Genomic DNA, 22,019 nt, shown 5'->3' with positions numbered 1-22,019 from the left:
GAGGCAATTCACAAAATGGTGCCCCACTCCCCACCAGAAAAGAAGGGATGAGTGAAGTTCTACCTGAGATACAAAGGGGGGGTGGGGAGGGAGAATAAATATCTACATTTGGCTCTTTTGCCCCTATAGATCCTGCTGCGTAAGGCGGCCTCCACACCTGGCCTCGTGGGTGGGCCAGTTCTGTCATCTTCAAATGTTTAGCTCCGATGCCATCTCCTTGATGACTGAGCAGCTACCTTTTCTTAACACTGAAAGCATTCAACCACATGAAAAATCACACAGGTATCGCATGTAAGCAAGGACACACCTGGTTTAAATGCAAACAGCATTTGCTATCTTCCATACTGTGTACCTCCTCCTGCCATAGCATTTTATTATTTGTTTTTTAAATTGCTTTTATTTTTTTATCTATGTCATTTTAAAATGTGATTGATATTAATGCTGTATTCTTAGTTTTAGATTTTATGATTTATGTGGAAATTGTTTTCCATTTGGTTGTGTACTTTTGGATGTTTTTTATTTATTGCTTATGACTTTTGTTATGTTGGTAATTATGTAAATCTTTTTATGTTGTAAGCCGTCTTGAGCACTGTTTTAACTATGGAAAGGCGAAATACAAATAAAATGATGATGATGATGATAATTTTGCCAGGGATGAATGTTCGGGGGAAAGAAAACTCCTTTGCAGGGTGGTTCATTACTCAAAACAGCACATCCACACAAATCCAATGGGATGACTAGTTATAGGCACATGCTTTAAATTATCAATTTGCATTATTTAGAAATACAATTATTTACATATTTGATGTTACTGATACAATTTTTACTTTGGAAAAAATATAATTTACAGTTTTATTTTACAGCAGAAACTAAAAGTTTGGTTATGTAAAAACAGCCAATGTGGCAAGACAGCAAAGAATTTAGCATTATTTTCAGCTGGGAGCTGCTTATCCAACACAATGAAACTGATTTCAGCCTAAAAATGTGATCAACCCCCCACAACCATCAATAACAATGCTCACATTTAAATAGTTTTGGACTGCAATATAGTAGGCCAATCCTAAATATGTTTAACTTTATCCCAAGGAAGTCACACCAAGTTTTGTTTTTTTTGGGGGGGGGGCCTCACTCCCTGTAAAGTAATGGAATTGCAGTTTGTTTTTTGTCACTTGTCCCGCTCTGATGCATGTTGAACACATCGGAAAACAGCACATGCTCAAGTACAATTTGAATTGAATACCTTTGCCCTCTTCTTCTCCACCAGTTTAATTGCACTTGCACTTTAAATGTAGTATCTAACATTGCAGGTTTAAGACCTTTGTGCATTTGCTCCTTAGTCAGTTTCTTACACTTACATGTTTTAGGAAGGTGTATCAATTTACACTGACATCTACCTGCTCTATGAACTGCTCCCAAATGTTACTTTCTGGTGTACATAGAATTGTATAGTTGGAAGGGACCCCGAGGGTCATCTAGTCCAACCCTCTGCTATGCATGATATAATAAAAACCTCCGCTTCCAAATATTTGTGGCATAGAGTCTTACATCCAAAAGAATGCTGGTAGGCATAGTAGATCTGGATGGACTCCACCCTTATAGTCCAGTTGACATTTTATTCTGGATTACTTTAATTTATTATTGCAACCAGGTAAAGTAAATGAATGCAGGCAAATCAAAGGAGATCTGCCTACAGCTCATGGCTCTTCTCAAACCAGAAACCTACTTTTCATAAAGATGCCCAACCTGTGCAAGGCCCAGATTTCACGGCACTTTGTGTTCAGCACCAATTTTCAAATAACTCGCAGAAGCATTTCTTGAGATGTCTTCCATTATCCCAGTTTTGAATGCCCAGTGTTTTCTGTTGTTTCGCAGGGCCGCTGTATTCAGTGTTTTGCTTTAACTTTTCTTCTTGCATCTTTATGTTTCTTTCGACAATCCTGAAAATATTTCGAGTTCGTTATTCTAAGTTAACATTTTAAATATTGTCAGTTTCACCAACTAGCCTGCTCCATAACAGACAGGGAGAGACAACTGTTGGTAAAGTATTAGTAGGAATTATGCAAGTTTATTCTGTCCCTGGTTAAATTAGGATAGGCATCCACTACAGCTATTCAGCATGTCTGTTTAAACTGCACTAAGATAGCTTTCTGGATCCATTGTAATGAGGGGTTCTAGAAGGGTTTTGTCACCATGATTATTCTGACAGATGTATATTGGTCCAGCAGTGGCCAAGGACCTGGCAAGCTGGATCTGGAGCCTAGGGGCCCTAGTTTGCCCCTGAAACCCTTTCCACTAGCCCTCGAGCTTTGTCTGAAGCCCTTCTTGTGCAATTGGACTGCCCTTCTTGTGCAATTGGACTTTCCCTCCCTTTCTTCCCCTTGCTTGCCCCTGTACTGTCACCCTCTCAAATCTACTCCATGGGTTCCCCCAAATATCTGTAGCACATTTTTGGGAGGGGGGAGAGGAGAGGGAGAGGAACTTCCCTCTCTGCTTGCACAAATCATTAGATTCAACCCGCCGTCCCTTTTAATTATAATAACCGTGAATATATAATGAACTAGAGCATGGCTGGGAAGCCTACAGCCCTCCAAGTATTAGCACACTACAACTCCCATAATCCCTGCCCATTAGTTCTGTTGTTTGGGACTGATAGGCGTTTGCCACCAACAACAGGGACAGGTTCCCTGCCCCTGAATGAATTGGTCATAGTTCAACTGCATATTTTAGTTGAGTACAGTTAACGTGAACTGCATGACCAAGCTTGTGAAAATAACTTTACAAAAATGGGTGCAAGAGTCTTGTTATTTCCACAAGTATCTCTAAATCAGACCAATAATCTCTTCAGTCAACATACCTCAAGTAATGTCTGGCGCCGACTTTCCCAATCATCTCTGTCTTCATCAAGGTTAGAAGATTTACAGAACAGCTTTGGACCCTCTACAAAAGGCACAAAGAAGAACTCCAGTATTTTCTTTTAAATTATCTTGCATTCAGCAGGCGTACGAAGGGAGGAAGTTATCACTGTGAGACAGTGATCCCAACTCCTGAGATGAAATGCTTGATGGCTTTGATAGCTGAAGCCATGATAGTGTTTACTACCTCACATGCTGCTGTGGCCTATTTTCCCCCTCCCACTCCACTGCCTGCTACGTTAAGCATGAATTACATACTGGTAAAGGACAAAAGGTTATCTGTGCTGTCCACAGCCTGAGAAAATCACATGCTGTTCTCAGCCATATGGCGTTCCCAAAACTGAGCTTGTTCTTTAAAAACCATGTTGTCAGCAACAAAACATACTAAAAACACCAGGGAGGAGAGATCGCAATCTAACACCATCCTGTTTGAGGAGGGGGGGAATGGCAACTCCTGCCCAAGCTAAAGCATATTGTTTTAAAATCACATCTTATGAGTTCAGTGCTAATCAAGCTAACTTTCACTTCCAACTAACATACATTTTTATGTTCTTTGACAGGCATGTGAAAAGCAGCTTTAAAAAAATCAGAAGTTTAGAAGAGCATAAACAAGGAAAAACCATGTGCATGGAAAGCATGACAGAACAATCTATGTTTTTAGAGGTCTATAATTTTACGGTAGTTTTGCTGGTTACTGAACTATCCAGCCGCCCTAAACGCTCTTCACCACCCCAGCCTCCAATAGCTCCTCCTTTTCTTCCAGGCCGTCTCTGAGCACCTTCCCACAGTAGCATCTAAGGCAAGCCTTTTCCAAGGGAAGGACCGGTGGAAGCAAGGTGTGTTGAGAGCAGCTGTTTGAAGGGGCCATGCATGAGTTCAGACAGTGCTCGCTACACTCTCTTGCTGGCTGTTCCTGAGGGAAAGGCACTGGCTCCCTTCCATCAATGGTGTCAAACCCACCCTCAGCCTTTCCCAGGGGAAAGACTGGCACAGATGGGAGTGTACTAGCTTGGCTACTACTGGGCCCAGTGCTATCTAAGCCTGCCCCACCTGCCAGCCTTTCTTGTTCCATTGTAGGAAAGGCTGCTTTGGCAAGGGGTGCTGGTTTGGCCTGGTGTGTCTATGATGCTCCTGCAGGTTCTACCAAATCACTTCCAGCCTCCCTCCCAATTCTTCAAATATGGGAGGAGGCCTGGTCCCTCCTCACACTTGCCATTGTGAGCACAATGAATCTAATTCTCAAAGCCTGACCATTCACAGTGTAAGGTAAAGGCTCACAGGCTGCTCCACTGAAATAAATTAAAAAGATATATTAAAAACTTGAGTTGCATCTCCTCCTCAGTTGACTGTATTAAGGGTGCACCTGCTGCTGAACCACCAATTCTGCCCCCCTGCCCTTTTTCCTGTTCATACCCAATAACATGACAAATAGTTTAAAATACGGGCAGCAGAAAGGAAGATGACATCATAATAAATATGAACCTTAATGAACAGAAAACGGGGAAAGAGAAACTCTTTGGGTATGCAAGTGACAACCCAAAGGAGGATCTCAGACAGTATTAGCAAAGACCATCTTGAGATTTATGGCATAACACTTTAACATCTACCCTGACACAATGGGCACCAATTCCAAGTTAAAGACAAAATATGAGTCCTCGGGAACTTCAGATTGTTAAATAGACTCAAGGCTGTGGAAAATAGGCCTGCATGCCAACCATGAAATTTCTCGTTTTCAATTCTTTATTTGGTTCAGTAAAGGGTCTAAGGGGGAAAAACCTGACAGCTAAGCGTGTATTTGTTACCAGTCTGTTTTCCTTTTCCTTTGTACCTACCTTTTAATCTATCATCATCGCGGGAGAAGAAGAAAAATCTAATATTAGTCTGTGGCAGAGCTGGAGACCTAAAAAATGAACAAGAACATTATTAGTCCCCAAAAGGAACACATGAATAGTACATTCAACTTGAGGAAAAAGTATACATTCTTAAAAGCAACATGCAACATTTTAAACCTTGCCCTGCCCTCCTTTCCTGAACATTGAGATGTTTCAAGAAGGGCCTGAATATGGCACAAAGGGATGTGATGGAAGGGGCAAACCACCACAGTTTAGACAGGGGTTGAGAAGCTTGGCTGTGAGTGGTCTAGGGAATGTCTGATATTTGGGGCCTATATAGCCAACTGCTTTACGGATTCTCAATAAATATCATTTGTAAGGACCACCTACATTTCTTCAACATCTTCTCTTTCAACTTCTTCTGTCTCATCATCTTCTGAACTACTGTCCTGAAAACGTGGATCCTCTTGCCATGCAACCCTTGATGCCTTTATTGTTTCAATTACATAGGGTTCTGCAAAACAGACAGACACATGAAAGAATAGAGGATGGCAGCTTAGGAAGAAAGCAGTCCAACATAGAAACTTCCACCTGAAAGAAATCATTCCCAAGCTATCCCACCCTTTCCCTGCAATATGCAGAGGAGTCACGCTCAGAATGCTGACCAACACGAGAGTTGCAAATACACAGATGGGATTGTGGGCATGCAGAAGCTATCTTACTCTCTACAGATGTATTTTAGTGGACTTACAGTGTATCACCCCACAGTTTAGGGTACCCAACAATCCAATTTTGGACCAAAAATTTATTTGAGGTTATCTCATAGGTATCTACAAATTTATTTATTTTTAAGAAAATCTGGCACATGGCACCAGGCAATTTGGTGTGGAATGACCCACAATGGAACACAGGGTTGGGTACAGTCTCTTGGCAATGCTATGCTCAGACAGCTAAGGGCTCTAGAGGTAATCACTAGCTCCTTGCATAATGCCTAGAAAGAAACAGGTAGCTCAAGCAGATGCTGCAATACTAGTGTAATAAGCTACTAATGATTCATCCCCATCAAAAAGATGAGTCGCAGTGTTTGGAATGAGCTCAAATCCCTAAGCTGCCATAAACGGAAGCCTTGGATCAGGCATCCCCAAACTCGGCCCTCCAGCTGTTTTGGGACTACAACTCCCATCATCCCTAGCTAACAGGACCAGTAGTCAAGGATGATGGGAACTGTAGTCCCAAAACAGCTGGAGGGCTGAGTTTGTGGGTGCCTGCCTTGGGTGAAGTGCTCCATGGTTGTCAGCTCTCAAAAGTTATGAGGCCATGAAAATGAGCTAAGTAACACTCTGCTTGCATGCTGAAGTTGCAGCCTTAGAACAGGCATTAGTACCTTCTTTCACTGGCGGCCTCTCCTCTTCAGCACCAAAAAAGGAAAATTTGAAACCACTGGTTTCCTCTTCTCTGTCGGTTCCAGTGCTGAATCCTAACGTCTCTGCCTCAGCTGGAGTTGCTTCTCCCACATCCTCATGTTTATCCCAAGGTATTTGTTCTGTTTTCTCATCACACTTTGTAGATCCAAGTATCTCTTTCAAATCCACAGCGACATCATAAAATATTTCTTTAGACACCTCGGGCAGTTTCTGAGCTTCCTCCTTCTGCTTCTTCCTTTTAGCTTTACTGTAGGAATTAAGTGTGAGTGCATTTTAGTGTCTCATATTTTACAGATTAATAATACACAGGTGATTTATATATTGTCAAGAGCCTACGGCGGGGTAAACAGGAATGTAGCATTTTTCTCAACCCATTTACTTTGGAACGTTCAGTGTGCGAAAGCCCTTAGTCTGGTACTACTGCTTCACTAACTTTGGCTGTGTTTTCATATAGCAAGGGACTTGACATAAGTCATACCCCATCTTTAGAAGCACCACATTGCTCCATTTCAGCATTTGATGGCTGGCCAGTCTTGGTTTTATGTATATATCACTGTCGCTCTCTAAGATCTAAAACAGGAGTCTGATGTTTCTGCAAGGCCTGGTTCACTAGCAAGTGACAGCTCTGAAATCACAGCTAGTCTATCCTGCGCCTTCTGTAAAGTTAGGTGAGTCCTTTTCTCCTGTTCCAGTTATTCATATAATAAAGCAAAGAGAACAAAGCTCATGAGGTTCCTATAGCATAGGATTTGAAGTGTCACATCAGGAAAGTGTTGAGAAGGAAAGCCTTAGGTGCTAAGTGAAAGACAAACAGATTCCTAGCAATGAACAGTTGGTGGAATAAATTACCTTTCTTTCTCAGTGTTTTCTGGCTTCCTTTCAAATACAGCATGGTCTTCCCTTGTAGGGTCATAGCGCAGGGTGTTCATATCTCTATAAAAGAAAACAACTAAGTAAATCAAGATGTCATGAGCAAAGTTTAAAATTCCTCCAATGGCGCCAAGATTCCATTCTATGAAAATATTTATTTATAAACGTTTTTGTTGCTAAAACTAGATCTTGCTTGTTTTACTGTACAACGATCTATGGCAGTTCTAGTAGAGATGAATTGGATATATGCCAAAATATGCTCTTACATGCACTGCTTGAGAGTCCTGCATAGTATACTTGGGGCATTCACTTAGGACTAAAGTATGTCTCCTCTTTTCTAAAAGTACATGTGCATAAATCTATGATCCTATGGGGGGGAGAGATAGAGAGGAATCCTTCAGACCATCATTTAGCTGTTTTTCTAAGACCAGCCGAAGGCTAAACACAAAGCTGTAATGGTTTGATGCTGACTTATTTATCTTCCCTGTAATGTCACCTCAGGAAATTTTTCATGCTATGATTTATGATGTAATTTTGGCTGAAGATGCCAGAATGGACTTTGACTATATGAAGAATTCTGAGGCCTCAGTCTGGTGTATCAAAGGCATGTCTATCTGCAGGTTCTCTCTCTCCTAGAGCAAGTGCCCACAGAGCTGTGGAGACTGACCTGAATTCTCCAATATCTAGTGACTCTTTGGAAAATGTGTGAGAGGAAAAGGTACAGGTGTGCTTGTTTGAGTTCCACCTTTAAATATATTCTCTTCCCCTTCTTTTGCAGACTTCTTTGTACACTTGGGGCTTGTTTTCAATTTTCATTGTTTCCTTCTGTTATTTGTTCCTGTATTTCTGACCTCCTTCGTTTTCTTTTTCTTTTGACTCCCAACATTCCTTCTTCCTGCCCCCTTCCTAACTTGCTTCTGATCACTCTCCTTCTTTCTATTTCCCTTCAACCCCAATTCTTGAGTTGATTGCTCCAATCCAAAAGGATTTGGCACCAGTTTACAACCAAGTGGAATACAGGCAGACTTTTAGCCTATATTCCTGAAACAAACATGATATGAACTTTTAACCTTCATAAAAGTAGTAGTATTCTTAGATACAGCTATTTAGAAGCTCTGTTGCAATGACTGAACTCCTGCTATTCTACTATTTCTGTAATGCATAATGGTACACAGAAAATGGTATCACTTAAAAAGGCATGAGATTATCAGCCTTTAGATGCCAGGATAAAACATTTTTGTTTACTCAGGCCTTGAGTTAATTGCCTTCTATGATCATCCTTTAGTGAGGTGGGTAAGACTTGTTAATTTGTTGCTGGATGAGAATTTTATACATTTTGTATTCATTGTTTCAATTCTTTGTTTTAAATTGCTTTTATGTGTAGCATTTCATCTTGCTTAGTCACTGTCTCCTTGATCCTTGCCCATCCTGGCTGATAAAAGCGAGCTGGGAAGGGCTGGGCGATGGGCTCTACGGGGTGGTGAATGCTTCCCTCTGTGACCCGCTGAAAGAGGCGGTCATTAAACCGCTTCTTAAAAAAACATTTTTAGACCCAGCCAATTTGGCCAACTATCGCCCAGTCTCAAATCTTCCATTCTTGGGCAAGGTGACTGAGCGGGTGGTTGCCAAACAACTCCAAGCACGCCTGGAGGATGCGGACCATTGGGATCCCTTCCAATCGGGATTCAGGCCTCACCATGGGACTGAAACTGCCTTGGTCGCGCTGGTTGATGATCTCCGGCGGGCTAGGGACAAAGGTGAGAGCTGTTTCCTAGTTCTGCTGGATCTCTCAGCGGCCTTTGACACCATCGACCATAACATCCTTCTGGACCGGCTAGAGGGGCTGGGAGCTGGGGCACTGTTATACGGTGGTTCTGCTCCTTTCTCCTGGGCCGTGTCCAGAAAGTTGGGGGGGGGATGAGTGTTCAGACCCCCGGGCTCTCACTTGTGGGGTGCCTCAGGGTTCCGTCCTCTCCCCCATGCTTTTTAATATCTATATGAAGCCGCTGGGAGAGATCATCAGGGGGTTTGGGCTGGGTGTTCATCAGTATGCAGATGACATACTGCTCTACCTCTCCTTTAAATGACATACTGTTCTACCTCTCCTTTAAATCAGAACCAGTGAAGGCGGTGAAGGTCCTGTGTGAGTGCCTGGAGGCGGTTGGAGGATGGATGGCAGCTAACAGATTGAAGCTGAATCCTGACAAGACAGAAGTACTGTTTTGGGGGGACAGGGGGCGGGCGGGTGTGGGGGATTCCCTGGTCCTGAATGGGGTAACTGTGCCCCTGAAGGACCAGGTGCGCAGCCTGGGAGTCATTTTGGACTCACAGCTGTCCATGGAGGCACAGGTTAATTCTGTGTCCAGGGCAGCTGTCTTCTACCAGCTCCACCTGGTACGCAGGCTAAGACCCTACCTGCCCGCAGACTGTCTTGCCAGAGTGGTGCATGCTCTGGTTATCTCCCGCTTGGACTACTGCAACATGCTCTACATGGGGCTACCTTTGAAGGTAACCCAGAAACTGCAATTAATCCAGAATGCGGCAGCTAGACTGGTGACTGGGAGTGGCCGCTGGGACCACATAACACCGGTTCTGAGAGATCTGCATTGGCTCCCAGTACGTTTCCGAGCACAATTCAAAGTGTTGGTGCTGACCTTTAAAGCCCTAAACGGCCTCGGTCCTTTATACCTGAAGGAGTGTCTCCACCCCCATCGTTCAGCCCGGACACTGAGATCCAGCGCCAAGGGCCTTCTGGCGGTTCCCTCATTGCGAGAAGTAAGGTTACAGGGAACCAGACAGAGGGCCTTCTTGGTAGTGGCGCCTGCCCTGTGGAACACCCTCCCAGCAGATGTCAAGGCAATAAACAAATATTTTACTTTTAAAAGACAACTGAAGGCAGCCCTCTTTAGGGAAGTTTTTAATGTCTGATGCTGTACTGTTTTTAATATTCAGTTGGAAGCCGCCGAGAGTGGCTGGGGAAACCCAGCCAGATGGGCGGGGTATAAATAATAAATTATTATTATTATTTATTTATTATTATTATTATTATTATTATTGTGCAATACTTTTTATTGTATATAACAACTGATAGAATTAATAATAACCTCAAAGATGACTACAAAACATTAACAAATAGGAGAAATTTTGTTATTTTAGTGAGTTAATGTTAAAATCACATTCCGGGGGGGGGGGGGAGCCACGATTTAGCAGCAGAAAGCAGTAGTTCTATTCTAAGCTTCCTTCACTTCGCTTCCTTATACAGAAAGCTTCCTACAAACAGAAAACCATCTTAGGCTGAAAGGTTCTACACAGGCCTTGGTCTGCTGTGATAGCCCTCTGCATTCAGGGAGTTATTAATGTGGGAGAACCATCAGCAATGTGAAAAGATGTAGTACATCCCAACACTTCATTCTCCTGTATGTGTAGAACAAGCCTTAGTTTATCTGATAAAAAAAATACCCATACTTGAATTTCTTGGCATTTGCTGTCTGCTTGCGAGGTTTTGAAAGTTCTGCACCAATATTCAGAAGATTTTTCAAGATGTCAAGATTTCTCTTTTTTTCTAAAGTGAGTTCCTCCTCTTCATCTATTTCCACTTTTGATTCATCTAAGTGAAGAAAAAGTAATAACAATTAAAGGAGCCTTAATTGCCAGCACCACCAAATGATACTGGTTGAATTCAAACATCACACCAAACCATGGTTTGTTTGTTTTTAACATCTGAACCTATGCAGCGGGCTGCTAAATAGTGTGATAATAAATGGTGTGAAACTGCCATGCAATCTACTTTAACCTAGCTGTCTGAATTAACAAATCACTGACAAACCAATGTTATGGCCCAGCCTCAAGAGACTGTTATTACATCATGGCAATCCATGATCTTATGATAGCCTTAAAAAATTGCCTTGCCTCTTCCAAATGTGTAGATGTAGATCTATTGATATTCTGTCAGACATGGCAAGATTCCAAAGGATTGCAGGTGGCAGTGAAGACTATTCCTATACAATTGTTGTATATTCCTTTTCCCTTTTTCCATATCACTATGGTCACAGACACAGTATTTGTTAATTGCCCTTTAAAGCATTTAAGGTGAGCAGCAGTAAAGAAGGAACAATAAATATAACAAGGTTACAGCATATAAAATTGTTTTAATGAAGTTTTCTCTAGAGCAATCAATAGGAAAGCATCTAACCTTCTTGTTCACTGTCACTTTCAAGGAAGCGAGCATCCATACGAAATCTTTCGTCTGTTCCAAGTCGTGACTGTAAATGCATAAGCTGAAACAACAGAAACAGAAAGTTGGTATTCCTTTTTCCTGGCTTATAGCAGATGTTCATTCTACCTTCAATAATTGCAATGTGGTCATAATGAAGACTGTTATTCTGTGTACACACACACACACCAACCCCCCCCCCCAAAAAAAAAACTGGCTTGTATTAACACTAAGCCATATTATGACTTAGCAGGAATAAGCAAGTGCTCTGGTGCACGTTTTTTAAAACTGTGGTTTCTTCACTTCTCCCTCTTACCTACTACTGCTGCGCTATGGGGAACTAAGCTGCAGTTTGGCTTAGTGTTACATCCAAAACAGGGCTTGTTGTTTGTCTCCCCCCCCCCCAAAAAAAAAAAACCACCGGTGGTAAAGCAAGAACAAATCAGCTTAAGATTTGAAGCAAGCCTGAGTTTGCATGCAACACTAAACCAAACCATAGCTTATCTCTCAGCAGCAGAACCAGAGGAAGAACGAAGTGGAAAGATTTTCTAAACATGCACCGCACTGTTTGCTTGTCCATGCTAAGCCAAAAGTTTGGGCTTAGTGTTATGTGCAAGCTAAACGAAGCATTTATAAGCATCCTGTTACAGCAGAGATGAGGCAGATTAGCAGACATGAAGGAACAGAAATGCCATTTATTGTCAGAGACATTAGAATATCAAGAAAATTTTGCTATTTCTTAGGATAAAAAGTCATGAAAAGAACAATATTTATACCTCTAAAGGGCTGATTGGAAGCCCTCTGTAAACATTCACGTTTTGGAACTGTTTCGGAAAAATGCTTAGGATAAAGTTCAGTTATAGGAATATATGAGGAAGCTGAACGAAAAATGTATTAAGTAGATTTACTAACCTTCTCTCCAGCTTTACCCTCAAACTGAGGTTTGATTTTGAATCTGTCATCCTCTTCATCTGTTGTTTCTGATTCATCATCACTGCTCTCAAACAACTTTCCAGAGGTTTTAATAGCAAATTCCTTGGGCAGAGTAACAAATACAGAATCTTAACCAGTTAATTCTAAAAACAATTCCTATAGCTTTAGCAAGTGTTCCACTAGTTTATCCAGGGGTGAGTGGCAAGAAACTACAAAGGCAAATAAACCACAGGTGTGCCTTTCCCAACTCAGATTTTGCCCCTTGCCACCCTTTACCTATTCCAATTCAAATGAATGGAGAAAGCCACTCTATTACATTAAAAGAATCAGGTAGAAAGCCTTTGCTTTCAAGCCCTTGGATTGATTCAGAAAACTTACTGATGTTCTTCTGATTTCCCCCCTGAAAAACTCCTGTAATTTGAGTTATTCCAAGGCGAGCTGTAGAAAGTTTGCCTATTCCTACTCAGGATAGTGGAAAGTGTCAGACATTTTACCATGTCTGTTTATTTGGGTCCAGTATCTAGGTTACCTGTACTCATTAATCATCCTTAATAATTTATTGTTGCTCTAGATGTGTATCTCAGAAAAATTCAATAAATTTTGTCTGGGACGGGGGTGAAAGTAGTGGAAGCATTCATTTTTCTAAAACAAAAACAAAACCCCAGACATGTGTGTGCTTATTTTTCTCTCCACAGTCGGCCATGCAAAATGCATGTTTAGAATTTTATAGCTATCGCTATGAATACAGCTGAATTTTATAGTCCTCTCACTTTTCCCAGCAGCTGTCCTGAAGACCCTCCTGGCGTGCTCTCTTGTACTTCATCTTTATTTTCAGCTTCATCCTCTGAATCAAATACTATGTGCTTCTGTTTATTTGCTGACTGAGTTTCCTACAAAATCAGAGAGTGAATAATTATGAAGATGAAACATTAGCAGTACACAAAATATTCAACAGGGGAACAAAACAAAAACTTGCACATATCTGGACATGGAGCCAACCAGAGTAGTGGTAATAATAATAATAATAATAATAATAATAATTTATTTATTTATACCCCACCCTTCCTGGTTCAGAAAACCGGGCTCAGGGCAGCTAGCAACAAATTCAAAACACTTAATTGTAATACAACATAGAAGCAGCATAAAATGCAGTATAAAAACATGAATAACAATAAAATTCAAAGTTCAAAAATCAATTTGGGGGAAATCCATCCAATAAGCATTAGACAGTCACCAGGGCTAGCTGGCTGAATTAGTCCTACTTGGGCCAGCGAGGAGGCCAGGGGAGAATTAGCTGTGGGGTCTCAGAGTGGGTAATCTTCATAAAAGGGGAGGGGGAGGAAAGAGAAGGGAAATAAAAGATCAGGCGGAATTCAAATTAAAGGCCAGGCAGAATAGCTCTGTCTTACAGGCCTGACGGAAGAAGGTTAAATCCTGCAGGGCCCTAGTCTCATGGGACAGAGCATTCCACTAGGTCGGAGCCATCACTGAAAAGGCCCTGGCTCTGGTGGAGGATAGTCTGACTTGCTTAGGGCCCGGGACCTCTAAACTATGGTTATTCATGGACCTTAAGGTCCTCTGCGGGGCCTGGTGACTCTGGACTTAATGTGAAGTGGTGCTGAGGTGCAAAATGTGAGCACTGTTGAACCAACTGGGAACAGGGACAGTTGAGCTATCAGATTAGATGTCCACCTAGACCTCCAAGAGAATCTAACACAGTGACATTTAATAGAATAAATATATTAAAGTTTTCTAAAGATAAAAATTAAAAATAAAACAAACAAAACAGATGCAATGTGTAAGTTAACAAGCTTAAAACAGCTCAACAACTATACATACTGATACTATGAATACCGTATTGGCCCAAATATAAGCAGCACCCACAAATAAGCCCCACATTTAAAATTCAAGGAGGGGGGAAGAGACAATACCCGAATATAAGTCGCTCCCTTAAAATTGGGGAACAGGCTGAAAATTGCTGCGGCTGGTAGAATTTGAACTCTGAGCCAATTTAAGCCTTTGATCTTGCAAGCCCGCAAAAGTTACCATACAATTGCTAAAATCGCAAATTGCTATTCAATCGCTACAAGTCCGCAGGCACTCATACCCGTAAATGGCAAATGAACAGTCTCAAGCTTGCAAATTGGCAGTAAAACTTTTTTTGTTCCGTTTTACCATATTTCTGTTTCAGCAGTGATATTGTAAAAGCCTAATTTGTAAGGTTGCGAATTTAAGTCGCACTTTAACTTTTCATGGTTGGAATTTGGAAAAAAGGTGAGGCTTATATTCAGGCCAATATGGTACTTCCTTTCTCATTTATATTTTTCAAGTCAAGTCAAGTTTTATTGCGGCAAAAGCCAGTGACACAGAACACCACAAGATCAAACAAAAGGAAATCAACAACAGCATCAAGAAAAGAAAAAAAAGATATTACACAAGGGAACTTCGCAGTGTGCCATTCAACAAAAGAGATTTACGCTTCCTGATTGCTAAAGTGCAAAATTTGGCCACCTCATATGATATTGAGCTTGAGGAATCTTCCAGAAGGTATTTTCGTAGAATTTCGGGGGAGGATTCCAAATAATGTTGAAGGGGTATAAATTTTGATAAAAGCGGCAAAATAAGTTGAACTCGTTCTTCACTATAGAATTCACAAAATATAAGGATGTGAGTGACAGATTCTACCTTACTCATTTATATTTTTCTTTACAGGGTTTTCTCTGCAGGGTTTTTCTTTACTGGGTTTCAAAATGAAGAAATAATACAAAAGGTCCACAACTGAGAGTGTGTGTACAGTATTGGGGGGGGGGGGGATTATCCTTTACACCTGGATAGTAAACACTTTCTGTCTGTATTTTCTCAAATGGCTCCTTTATTTTCTGTCCGCTGATTGCCCTTCATTTTTGCATTAATTTCTCTGAAAGAACACAGTACCAAATCTTTTGATACCATGGGTCAATATTTACATTCTGCAGTGTCTTCCAGTTTCGAGCTACCACTGCTCACACAGATGAGTAAATGACTTAACAGCTCTATATGAATATGATCTAAATTTCAATCCAAAATCATTAACAAGTCAGAGAGGGCTGTATCCACTGATCAGTGATCTCACTGACCTCCTGGCATATCAGTTTCCAAAACACTTATACCTACTGACCATGCCACAGCTTCTCCAACATATAGGGGAAAGATTATGGTTTATCATGGATAACTTTCTTGGTGTCAAATACCATTGATGTAATTTTTTCAATGACAGCTCCCTAGTAGTGGCAGATGTTGTTTGATATTATTATTTACTAATATGATTATTTCTTTATGTTTTTCTAAGGCATAATTATTAAATTGTGAAATTCAAGGTTTTATGACCACTTACTGGAATCATTTTTTCAACCACTACCCCCCTTCCCAAGTTCCACCCCAATAATATCATAATCTCTCCCATCATAATCAAAATATAAACATAAAAACTACCAGACTGGTTAAAGCTCCCTGAATAAGTTTCTTCTGTAGCTCTCGTTCTTTTTGCCTCTCCTGTAGAGCAGTCAACCTTTTTTCATTATCCTGCAGCTGTTTTTCCTTTTTATCAGACACGCTTGTAGCTTTGGCAGAATCCAGGACGGGCTCTTCACTTCTCATGTTCTTACAGTGTGCAAAACTGGAACCTTTAATGCTTGTTTCCTTGCAAAGAGATTTCAGATTTTTTGAGTTCTTTCTTTCAGACAGAACACTCACACCACTGCTTTCCACCTCGCTACTTTTTGCACTGAGTTTACTGTAGTCAGAATCTTCCCCTGATTTTAGAATACAAGCTCCCCTGAGAGAGTCCGTGCTATTTTCTTTTAACGGTTTGCAGTTAAGTTTTTTGCTTGCAGAGCCGCAGCACTGAGAAACACTTTTGGGAGCTTCCAGATCAACAAGGCCGGAGGAAGTCTGGTTTTCTTGACTGTCCTGTGTGCCCAACTCACCCTTAGTCAGCTCTCGACTTAATGACCCTATTCCTCTGAAAGGCGGAACTTTCAAATTCAACTTCTTTCTCTTCGGATTCTCTTCATCAGAACTTCCTCCTTCTAAAATGGCAGAAATGATCTCTTCAGGAGAAATGCCTTTTTTCCGGGTAGTGATCTCTTTGGATTTCTTTGCAATATTGCCGGTACTGTTAACTGGAAATTCAGTACTTTTACACGGAGTGTTATTTTGGTTACTTGCAGAATCTTTATCTATAGTTTGGGTATTTTCACTGGCTAATCTTTCTAATTCTTCTAATGTAAGATCTAGCCGGTAACATCCCTGCATCATGGTTTCGTAATCTTCATCCCCTTCAGACTCACTTGTGTCAAGATACGAATCAGAACTTTCACTGTCTCCAGCCTTGCACTTATTACTGATGCTGTTCTGTTGAGCAGCAGCCTTCGAACCTGATGCTTTCTTAGGCTTTACTCTCCCCACACTTTTTGGTTTATCCAATATTAAACCACTTGAAACAGAAGATCCGGAATTTGTAGCATGCATTTTAGGCTTGTCATCCTTTCCCTGCGTGACTGCCTTAGATTCCTTTGGAGCTTCCTTTTTCTCATTATTTGGTGTTCTAGTCACAGCTATAATTTCATCAGTGTCAGCCGAATCATAACCAGACTGATTGTCAGTGGTCCTCAGCACTCCATTATACCCGGTGGGCACTTGCTTGGCATCTTGTGCTTCCTGTAAGGACCAATGAGTGCGATATTTCAGCTCGAAATCCTCTCTGACAACTTCCATATTCTCTTCCTGTTCAGTATCAGGATTATCTTGATGCACTTCTCTCTCCCTTTCTATTATGGCTCGAATTTCTTCTTCAGAATCAATATCACTTTCAGACAGACGGTTTCTATTCCTGCAAGGTGTTGAAGCAGTTCCAAGCTTCTGATGGGCCGAGTGCTCTTTACTTTGCTTTTTGGTCTTGGGTGTGCAGCTTTGAACTAGTTTGCTTGTTGTTTTTGATGGAAATTGACCATATGAATGCAATTCTGTCCAGCTCACACTGTCCCCATCCTGCACTCTCATTTTCTTTTTAGGTGGCTCATATGCAGGAAAGTGCCCTTGCCGTTTCTTGCTCATGGTGTCATCGCCTTCCTCCAAATGCCACGTGAGCTTGGAAATAGGAACCATCTCAGTAAGGTCTTGATCCAGTTTTTTAAGATTGTGACAATATTTGGAGGGGTCATATTTTATGGTGTAATTGCCTGAATTAAGGAAAAACAAATCGCTCTCTTGCACCAATTATAGATAGGTTTGCAACACTATCTGGCAGGAAAAAAAATGCTTATTAATGTGTCGCTATGATTTAAGAAGGGACGCAGGTGGCGCTGTGGGTAAAACCTCAGTGCCTAGGACTTGCCGATCGTATGGTCGGCGGTTCGAATCCCCGCGACGGGGTGAGATCCCATCTTTCGGTCCCAGCTTCTGCCCACCTAGCAGTTCGAAAGCACCCCTAAGTGCAAGTAGATAAATAGGTACCGCTTTATAGCGGGAAGGTAAACGGTGTTTCCGTGTGCTGTGCTGGTGCTGGCTCGCCAGAGCAGCTTCGTCACGCTGGCCACGTGACCCGGAAGTGTCTCCGGACAGCGCTGGCCCCCAGCCTCTTAAGTGAGATGGGCGCACAACCCTAGAGTCGGACACGACTGGCCCATACGGGCAGGGGTACCTTTACCTTTTATGATTTAAGAATGCCTGGGAACAAACATATTAGAAAGAGTGCACATATGCTACATGTTGTCCAACTTAGTTCAGAAAATGTTTATAAAAACTGTTTGTCACATTCTTAAAACTATTCCATTACTATGGATTAAATATTTCAATGGATTGTTCTTGTTTGGCTTCTTTTATTCTAAGCAAGAAGATATATGGCACAATTGGATTATCACATTGTAGGCAGTGTTAATAACCAGGTAATGATAACCTGCCTCCATTTATAATAATTATAATAATTTATTATTTATACCCCACCCATCTGGGTGAGTTTCCCCAGACACTCTGGGCGGGTCCCGATCAAGTGTTAAAAACAATACAGCATTAAATATTAAAACTTCCTTAAACAGGGCTGTCTTCAGATGTCTTTTAAAAATAGGATAGCTGCTTATTTCCTTGACATCTCATGGGAGGGCTTTCCACAGGGCGGGTGCCACTACTGAGAAGGCCCTTTAAGATCTACCCAGCCTTTAGGAAAGGATATCTTGCTTCTGTGTTGACCTTTAAGATGGAGGATTGGTAAAACTCTGCCAAATTTGCCAACAACCCAGTCCTATTAAAGAAAAAGAAAATACAGCATTATTTTTTTGGGAAATAAATACAATTACAAAGCAGCATTTAAATAAAATGGTAAACAGCTGTCTAGGCTTGGGGAAGCCCTCCAGATGTTACAGTCCATGAACATCTGGAGGGCACCATGTTGGTTATCCCTAGCTAGGCATTCAAATTTTATGTCTGCCATTGAATTCACCATACCTTGTGATTTGGTACTTCTGTTCCTGGTACTGCTTTCATGTGAAAATCTGTAAATCCAGATTTCTTCATACATTCTAAGACATCTGTCATGCCATTTTTGCCTGGCTTTTCCTTCTTTATACTTGCCTCTTGACGCTCTCGTGCCAGTCTACATGGTAGCATGCAATTACAGTTTTCCAGATTAAAAGAAAAGAGAACACAGATCTTGTAAACTTTCAAGATGGTTGCTTCTACTTACAGACACTGTAAACGTCCTAATAGTTTCAGTTCATGCAAATTCCTCCCTCCACACAAATGAAAGATCACATTCTACATTACAGTGCATCCCCAATACCAATCAATCAGCATCCACTAGGAAAAACAATATATATTCAATGCATTGTTCATTTCTGTTGTGAGAGTAAGGTTCACTTATATAATGAAGGATTACTGAAAATCATTTGATGCCTCATCCAACATTTTCAGTGAAAGCTGTTTGTAAAATACGAAATATTACCTGTGCAAAAAGCTCTCTTTGGCCAATTCTATTTGTAGCGTCCCACCTTTCCATTTTGTCTTATTTAAAGCAGATACACCTTTATGAAAAGAAATACAAACAGAATTATTAACTCATCCAGTATGCTAAGCAATTCTCCTCAACAAACTTCTAAAGCAGGCATTGTTGGACTACAACTCACATCAGCTCCACCCACCCTGCACAATAGGGATGATAGCAATTGTGTGGTCCATCAATATCTAGAGGGCCAAAGGCCCACTACCTTTTAAAGGATGTTTCATTATTTCATTTCTATTCCACCCTTCCTCCCAAAGGAGCCCAGGGCAGAACTTATCTCAAGTACCACTGATCAAGGAAACATGCAAGAGCCAATGTGCTCTAGTGCAGCCTCCCCCAGCCTGGAGCCCTCCAAATGTGTTGGACCACAACTCCCATCAACCCTGACCACTGCCTGTACTGGCTAGCGCTGGTAGAAGTTGGAGTCCAACAACATCAGGAGGGATCCAGGCTGGTCTAGTAGAGACAAGGTGAATATGGGAAATGAGGAACATAGGTTGAAGCACTATCCAGCCACATTGGCAAGATTCTTGCGCCTGAATGAAGGGAAAGAATGGAAGGATAGCTTGATAGTCAAGGTTGGAGAAGTTCTAGAGGAGTCAGGTGACAGAGGAAAAACTTGAACGCTTGGCGACTGATACTGATAGAAAGAGAACAAATCAGTAAGGAATTCAGTGCAACTATGATCATAAGGATAGACAAATGCCACAAAGGTTAGGTGTCTATGAATAAGATGTGTAATTGTTTTTATTCAAAGGTTTGTTTCATAGAATCATAGAATCATAGAGTTGGAAGAGACCACAAGGGCCATCGAGTCCAACCCCCTGCCAAGCAGGAAACACCATCAGAGCACTCCTGACATATGGTTGTCAAGCCTCTGCTTAAAGACCTCCAAAGAAGGAGACTCCACCACACTCCTTGGCAGCAAATTCCACTGTCGAACAGTGTTTCAAAGCGCTCCAATAGTAGCTACCCTCGGGACGATAGTAGAGTTTACTAGTATTACAAGGATACAACAAGTACTTGCATTTTTACAAGTGGTTTGCCAAAAAATTAAGCAAAACACATTGATTATAGGTGAGTTAAGAGTTAAAATAGTTGTGAATTTCAACACTTCTGCTAGCCACAGATTTCAGTGTCATAAGCTGGTTTGGCATCTGGCAGACACTTAAAACACAGAACATTGCACTGCCAAAAAATACACCTATAGGTGATGTACTTACATTTTTTAAGTTCTTTTTCTGAAAGGGTGATGTTGATATAGGCAAATGTCTTTGTGGGGTTCCCTGTTGAAGAATGAAACTATGTTTACCCCAAAAAGGCACAATTAAAAAACTGCAATTAAAAAGGGCTGTTATTGCAGATCAGTTGTGACTTTACAGAGTTTAAACATATTACCTTTTTCATCTTTCCGGGTCACAATTTCTGTCTCTGTCACATTTCCAAACTTGCCAAATCTTTCCTGCAGTTCAGTTTCAGAAATTGTATGGCCAAGTCCACCAACATATAGTCTCTTTATAACTGGTGCTTCCTCCATATTCAAAAATTCAGCAAACGTCCTTGTCTCCCATGGGTCTTTTCCGTTTTAACTTTTCTGTAAAATAGCAGGTGTTTAACAATAGGAAAGTATAGGAAAGGGTTTTTAAGATGAAATTAATTAAGGAGAGAACAGCCAGACCAAGGATAGGAAATAAACCACCTTCAGTGCTGTTTTGCTCAGTTTGTGGACTCTATTTTCATTGGTGTTGTTGTTTCAGCCCACGGCAGAAAAAGGTTGCTGACCCCTGGCGTAGAAGTTTAAAATCCCTACTGGAAGCCACTGAATCTGCTTTGAAGTGGCTTCCCCTGAAAGGGATACACTTCTGATTTTATAAGGGTAACACACAACTCATTCTAATGTTTTGATCTATTTAGTACCGGCTGAAGGAAAAGAGAAGCACAACACAGCATGCTGAACCCTACTACAACTGAAACCCTACTTCTCCTGCAATCCTTTGCATACGTGCTTATCAGAATCAAACTGCAGTACTGTACATAATTTTGAACACACTTTCAAGTAAACCTCGCTGAAAGCAACAGGGCTAAAAAGTTCAGGGCTAGTCTGCAGGTGACCCCATCACCTCCGCCTGAGGAGACTGAAAGGAGATATGATAGCCACCTTCAAATGGTTAAAAGCATAGCTGTCAACGTTTTCCCCTTTTTAAGGGAAATTCCCTTATTCCGAATAGGATACCTCACAAGAAAAGGGAAAAGTTGACAGCTATGGTTAAAGGGCTGTCACAAGCTGGAGACAGCTTGTTTTCTCTTGCACCGGACGAGTGGATCGAAGAAAAGATATTCCAACTAAACATCAGGAAGAACTTTCTGACAGAACTGACTCCCACGAGACATGGTGGGCTCTCCTTCCTTGGGGATTTCCAAGCAGAGTTTGGATGACCACCTGTCATGGATACTTTAGCTGAGAGTCCTAGATTGCAGGGGGTTGGAAGAGATGACCCTCGGGGTCCCTACCAACCCCACAATTCTAGGATTCTCCCTGCGCTACTTTCCCTCCCCTACAGCAACCAGGCTCTGAGTGGGAATCAAGACCAGTGAAAAAACAATCCCGACTGAGAAGGAAGAGGCTTCAGGGCTCACCTACGGAGGACCTGCAACTTCGGGGTCCGCACTGGGACGTCACAGTCCCTCTCCTCCCGCCGCCACCCAGCGCTACTCACAGCGTGGTCTCCGCGGGGTGCTGCTCGCTCACCTTTCCCCCTCGACCCACTTCCGCCGCGCGCTCCACAGCGTCGCGTTCCGCGC

At 41.7% G+C, this 22,019-nt stretch overlaps 1 protein-coding gene and 1 long non-coding RNA gene across 2 annotated transcripts in view; one reads left to right on the top strand and one right to left on the bottom strand.

Moving 5' to 3' along the window:
* The window catches only part of LOC307211090, a 387,208-nt gene that overhangs the window by 195,527 nt on the left and 169,662 nt on the right, over positions 1-22,019 (top strand). The gene's annotated exons all lie outside the window — the stretch shown is intronic.
* NOL8 (nucleolar protein 8) lies at positions 753-21,973 on the bottom strand. Its single transcript, XM_079967278.1, has 17 exons — positions 21,855-21,973; positions 20,616-20,811; positions 20,441-20,503; positions 19,161-19,239; positions 18,665-18,812; positions 18,393-18,461; positions 15,656-17,395; positions 12,955-13,074; positions 12,164-12,286; positions 11,231-11,315; positions 10,504-10,645; positions 7,018-7,101; positions 6,129-6,415; positions 5,135-5,258; positions 4,745-4,812; positions 2,855-2,937; positions 753-1,937 (listed from the first exon to the last, which is right to left on the bottom strand). Exons 2-17 carry the CDS (start codon positions 20,752-20,754, stop codon positions 1,884-1,886), a joined length of 3,408 nt encoding a protein of 1,135 aa, XP_079823404.1. The 5' UTR covers positions 20,755-20,811; positions 21,855-21,973; the 3' UTR covers positions 753-1,883.

The sequence above is a fragment of the Podarcis cretensis genome (assembly GCF_951804945.1).
Source record: "Podarcis cretensis genome assembly, chromosome: 2".
NCBI lineage: Eukaryota > Metazoa > Chordata > Lepidosauria > Squamata > Lacertidae > Podarcis > Podarcis cretensis.
This window is presented reverse-complemented; position numbering and strand designations above follow the sequence as displayed.

What these genes read in the sequence shown, in the direction of transcription:
- NOL8 (XM_079967278.1), bottom strand. Translation starts at nt 20,754, where the DNA reads ATGGAGGAAGCACCAGTTATAAAGAGACTATATGTTGGTGGACTTGGC. An exon ending in GCAAATGCCAAGAAATTCAA is followed by an intron (nt 7,102 to 10,503) that starts GTATGGGTATTT and finishes TTTCTTTTATAG; the next exon opens with AGATATGAACACCCTGCGCT. An exon ending in AGAGAAGATGTTGAAGAAAT is followed by an intron (nt 4,813 to 5,134) that starts GTAGGTGGTCCT and finishes TTCATTTTTTAG; the next exon opens with GTCTCCAGCTCTGCCACAGA.